Source organism: Nestor notabilis, unplaced genomic scaffold (assembly GCF_000696875.1).
Source record: "Nestor notabilis isolate BGI_N333 unplaced genomic scaffold, ASM69687v1 scaffold7922, whole genome shotgun sequence".
NCBI lineage: Eukaryota > Metazoa > Chordata > Aves > Psittaciformes > Psittacidae > Nestor > Nestor notabilis.
In genome coordinates, this window is record NW_009918707.1 from 37643 (window position 1) to 43642 (window position 6000).

General features: G+C 37.8%; 1 protein-coding gene across 1 annotated transcript in view; it reads left to right on the forward strand.

Moving 5' to 3' along the window:
• ATP11A (ATPase, class VI, type 11A) overlaps positions 1 to 5186 on the forward strand; it is a gene marked incomplete at its 5' end in the record, with an annotated part of 40775 nt that extends 35589 nt beyond the window's left edge. The window contains one exon of the mRNA XM_010009860.1: positions 4691 to 5186. Coding sequence (XP_010008162.1) covers positions 4691 to 4948 — 258 coding nt within the window. The remainder of the gene's footprint in view (positions 1 to 4690) is intronic.
• Positions 5187 to 6000: the final 814 nt, after the last annotated feature.

Here is a 6000-nt window from a genome sequence, read left to right on the forward strand (position 1 = left end):
ACTGTGTTTTACATAGTGTTTCTGCCTCAAGAATCTAGGCTTCTTAGATCCCCATTTTAATCATTGGTCTGTCTGTAGGTGAACGTATGACACATTTGCACTGTGCCAGAGTACATGGAATAGTTGCCACACAAAGAAGTGATAATTCTGATTATGTTGATGTTACTAATGTCATACAGAAAATGTGTTACTAGAAGCAGTTTAAGCTATCTTTGGAATATATTAACATATCTGCTCTGCTGTGATAAAAGGAAATGCAACATTTTTATTAATAAATTATGTCCAGCATGAATTTTGAAACTGAGCTTTTCTTGTATTCCATTTTCTGAAATTTTGTGCTTTTTCTAGAAAGCAAGCAGCTCAAGATTCAGAAGTATATGATGATATAACATAAAAGTAGGAGAAATGCTAGTAAATCTTGGCTTCTCTACAGTCTGCAAGAAAACTATTTTTGACTTAATACTAGGAGACGTTGGTTTCCATTGCAGATTTTATATCTTTATTTTTTAACTGGTTAAGATAAGGTAGATATTTCCTCCTTCTTTCCCCTTTCAAAAATGTATAGCTAATAAAAGTCACTGTAATTATGTAAGTCAGGGGAAAACACACGAAGTTTTTTTCACTATTGAAAAATCTGGCTTAAATTGGCTTTTAAGTGCCTTCAGATTGGTTTGAACGGGGCTTTTAAGTAATTCTTATGCTTCTATATTTTTCTCTTTTTTTTGAGTACTCCGGTGTGTGGTGGGTGATAGTTAACCATCATTATCATTCAGAGGTTGTTAAACACTCCCAATTATAGTTCTGGGGGTTTTGAGAGAGCTTTTCAGTTATATGTATATGTATACACACACACAAAGATGTGTGTGTGTGCACGTACATGTAAGTACATACAAGTATACGTGTATATATATATGTGCATGTATATTTATATATATATACACACATGTATGAACTGCTGTATTTCTTGGGCTAAAACATTAATTCTGCAAAAGCTTTGGAGGAATCTGTTGCCTTCTGGTAATTCTGGTCAAAATCTGCTCGTTTCTAATACAGGTAGTCCCAGCGACTCTTTGGCTCAAAGAAACAAGCTGAATTTTGTGCTATAACTGGGAACTCTGCAGCTGTGAGGTTTCTTTCAGCCTTTACTTTTAAAAAGCAATAGGGTATTCTTTTATATATCCAATCTATATTAATTGGTTATATTTCCTTTTTCTTTATTCTTCTTTCACTAATAGCAGAAGCTCAGAAGAATTTATATTAGGGAAAATATAAATTCACTTTAACTTTTCCTCTTTTTATGATTATCACATTGACTGACCGTGTTTCAGCAATCCCAAATATTCTGTAGCTGAAATACCAGGTGTTTAGATTCTGAGCTGTAAATAACTTCTGTGCTTTCATCCCTTTTTAAGAAATACTTTTTGCTTCTCATTGATTGTTTTTTTAATTACTTTCACTTCAGCCACAAGATCAGCCCGTCAGCCTCCTTATGAGATTTCTACCCTTTGCTGCGCTTGGGGAAACCCAAAGTGGTCCTTTTGCCTGGGGAAGCCTCTCTGGGGATTCATTATTCTTCTGTTCCTCTTAGAAAACTGGTCACCAGCAAACTGTTGCCTTTGTCATGTGTCAGGCTCCTCTTCTATGGAAAACAAAGAGATAGATCTTGCTGTTGCAATATTTGAATCCCATGGGAGAAGCTAGCTTGGTAACTCCCTGCCCTCTCCCCATGGTGAAATGCCAAAGCTATCAGTCAGCCATCATTAGCACTGCCCCATCACCTCCCCAACCAGTCGTTCTGGGGAGAAGCGAAGTGGGACATCTGATCATTAATTTGGAATCGACTTGGCTTCATCATACCCCAAGTACAGGTTATTGTCAAAGGGGAAGGACAGCCCACAGTATTTAGTCATGGTACAGTTAAGTGCTTTTGAGAGTAACTAAGTATTTTTAACAGAGTTTAAAATGAACTAGAAACATCTTCAGAGGGGCTCAAATGATAATCTTAGTATCAAGGATCAGAAACCTTGTTTTACACAGGATAACCTTTCCATTTTAAATGTCAGAAAATCTATCACTTTTACAGGACTTTGCTACAATAGTAACATTTGTACCAAATGGTACAGTTCATTCACATTTCCCTCTTGTATTCAGCGAGAGTCTTACTGTTTTTCCTCATCCTTGCAGAAGAATATGAGACATAAAACAGCCCTAAATGCACTGGTGAACAGCGATGGGCCACTTCTTGAAGGAAATCTTTCAGCTTCCGAGCCATAATTAGATCAAAGCTAGGTAACAGTACTGTACGTGTTGCCAGTTTGGGTTAATTTCTTTTGAACTGTGCTATTTTCAAATCAACTGTTTCCTCCAGAGTTTTTGATGTACTTAATCAATATTGATACAACATCATTATGTTTTACTTGGAGAGCCTAGTTTTTGCAAGAGATGTTCCATGCCACAGGTAAGATCTTTTTGTCTCAGACACTTACTTGGGTAAGGCAAAACAATGAATCCATATACCCATATTAAGGTCTTACAAATACATTATGTTATGTGTAGGTGTTGTGTGACATTTCTTCTGTAAGAACTGTGGTCGCCATTGCAGACTGTACTCACATTACACCATGGTGTAGAATACATAAAGTCAGAAGTAATTCTAATACACAAGCAGTTTTTTCCATCACCTCTCATGGTCTTGAATACATATATAGACCAAATACAGACAGTAAAATAGGAAAATAACCATGCAAAAGAAAGTGAGCTGTGACTAGGACCCTGGGTCAGATACAGAGACTGGGGCTCTATATCCAGTAGTATCTATCACCTAGTAATGTATCTATATAGAGCAGTGCATTGGTGCATCACTGCCTCGGATCACGAGAGAAGGGTGGTAGTCTTGCCAAATACTTGAGAAACCAGCACAAGTAATGAGCTCCTAATTCCTCCAAACATTAGGGCAGCAGAATGAAGTTCTCTGCTTTACCTCATCTCCTTGCCATGCCACTGGTAACACCAGTGGGTATAGGTAAGAAGGTACACTTTTTATGCAGATACATTCCTACCTGGGTACCGTATCTGCTTCAGTCACTTCATGCTCTCCTGACCCCAGAAGCAGCACACGAAGGATTAAGTGAAGGTATAAAGTTCCAATATTTGGAGGTGACGGGTGCAGTGTAATGTGCTGGTATGGGCTGTGATGCTTCACGGTAGTCGAAGGGTGCTTTTGATTTACTTTTAATAACTGCTAGACAAATAGTGGTAGAAGAACTCAGCTTTCTTGGGCAACTTCAGGTATGCTTGCCTTGGAGCTATGTGTAGAAAACCCATTATTTTATTTTTAGAAATACACGTGGTAACCAAAATGCTTCACTTTTTAGCTGGAAGAATAGGAAATATAGTTCCCATACGGTGTATGAATACTCCCTCCAACGTTTCCAAAACAAAGTCTGCTATTCTGTTACCTATCTACATTTTTCTGTATTGATGTTGGCGTTTGGTCTATATGTGTGTTTAAAAGAACCCAGGCCTTACCATTAGTGAGCAGTTTGGTGTACTTTACTGACTTTTCCAAGAGTATCCCTTGTAAGAGTTTTCTGATTGCTCTTGGCTATGCAAAAGTATTGTTTCAAGCTTGTGATTGGCTTTAAAAGTGTGATATTAAATTCTCAGTCAAACTTCTCTAACTTCTATAAGCTACATCATTGACATTTCCTTTGTGATTTTGTCCCTTTTGCTCCTGTGTTGCTGTTAACAGGAAAGGAGGAAGGTGATGATCAAGATAGAGGATTAACTGGCTTATATAGCATTTATGGAGAGTGTGATTGATAACACTGATTTAAATCATGTTTATAATGCATTTTTATCTTAAATACCATCCTGTAACCTCCATACCTCTATACCTGGAAACTATTTGTGCGTTCGGTATGAAGAATTAGATAAACTGATGAGGGAAAGTGCTGTGCTAATTTTCTTTTAGTTCATGAATATGTTCCAGGGTCTTGTCATGCGGCTGTGGTGTTACTGTAATCCCAAGTATTTCCTGAGTGGAAGTGCTGATTCTGCCAGTGTGGAGTGATTATGTGGTACCTATAAATTTTTATGGACAATTACGCCAAAATAGCGTAAATTGGCTGCTACATGTAACCTAAGCAAGTCCAAAATCAGATACTGCTTAGAAGTACAAATCAAGTGCACTAAACCCCTGGAACTTTCATCTATTAACACAAACTGACTGTAAAGAATTCTCTTTGGAAGTACTGGGCAAAGTACTTGAATCTATTCTGTTTTAAAATTCTCTGTAGGAAGTCCTGACTAAAGATATTCAGAGATAAAAAAGATGTGCCAGGAGAGATTGTGAAATGAAATACAAACCTGATTTAAAACAGTTCAACTTGAAAGCAGTCCTCTGTGTCTTCATCTGTTCTCTAAAGAGCCCATTATCAGGTTTAGAGATTATGTGTAAAATTAAACCTGGTTCTGTAGGTCTTAATATAAAACTAATCATGTTGAAAATGGTTGATTGCTCAACATCATGAGGGGTTATAGCTTTACATGAAACAAATAGCCAGAGTGTCAATTTAGTGAAAGGCATTATTATACCAAGGCCACAGTGGCCCTAAGAAAGAACACAACTGTCGACTTTTAGCTCCAAAATCATTTATTTACTGTGTATATGTTTTTTCCCCTTTAACAGGATGCATCGAGGCACTGTCAGGAGCACGTCTCGGAATTCACACCTCTTGCCTGTCTGAAAAGCCCAAGATACAGGAGCAGTGACTGCAGCAGTTCCCCAGCAAGAAGGTCTAATTCTCATTCTAAAAAAATGATGTTTACGCACTGGAGAGGCATTGATTATTCAGTACTTCCATCTGTCTTTGGCTATTCAAATAGGCATTGCCGTCCCAGTGCAGGCTACCACTACAGTGGGTCAGGTTTGGAAACGTCTGTATGACAGAACACCAAGTCAAGCCTTTAAAAACTATTTATTTCTTTTTTCAGGAAACAAATATGTCACAGAAATACATTAAACTATACGTGGCTTTTGCTGTCTGAGGTAGTGTTCAGACAAGCAGGATCAAGAGCTAGAAGTATGAACCCTTCCAGGCCAATAGGCCCCTTTTTATGTTTTGAACTACTGGAGCAATGAACAATCTGCACAGTCTGGTACTGTGAGACTGGTAGCACTAAAAGTTCTCTTCATCCTGTGTCAAGACTTTTGTGCATTTACTGCTTCTGTCATCTTTAGTCATTGTCTTTGTTACTTGAAGTGTATAGTTTCAGTCAGCGACCTACATTTTGAGTTCAACAGGTTTAATTTTCAGCCAGAAGCAATGACCTCAGTTATCTCCAATGAAAGTCTCCTAAATCATACTTAACAAGTGCTGTTTCTGATTTTCCTCTGTCCTTTTTCTTTCTTTGCTCTTTCTGTAGAACAAACTGGTGTTTCCTCTGTGCAAATCTGCTTTCAAGAAACACTCTCTAATGCTCACTTCCTTGTAAGTGGCCAAATCAGGGCTATGTCTGGTTTTCAGTTAGCTTTCCCCTGTAGAAAGATAGGCAAAACAATCCTTGTGTGGATTATGTACATGCTGTATGAAGTCAAGTTGGCTGTTAAGTAGGTAAATATCATCAGTGTTGGTATCTACTTAAAACCTGAATGTAAGCATTTGGCCTAAAAGGTCTTTGTGAATTTGTCATAGGTGCAGGTTACCCAGCATTCCCCCTTCCTCTCCCTGTGATTATAAAATAGGCATAGCCAAAAGCATTACATATTAAACCCTTTAGAACACATTTATTTCTTTAAAAGAAGAAAGGCTATTTTTCCAGATAAGCGGCTCTTACTATCTGGATTCATCCTCTTAATTTTGATGTAAGTTTTTTGTGTGTGTATGGTTAAATACTGGCTAATTGGCTTGATTAGATGTATTGCAAAGCACGCAACTGTTAACCTCTGCAAGCAAACCACAAGGTGGCACACGGCTGTTTATGAACAGTTAAACCGTA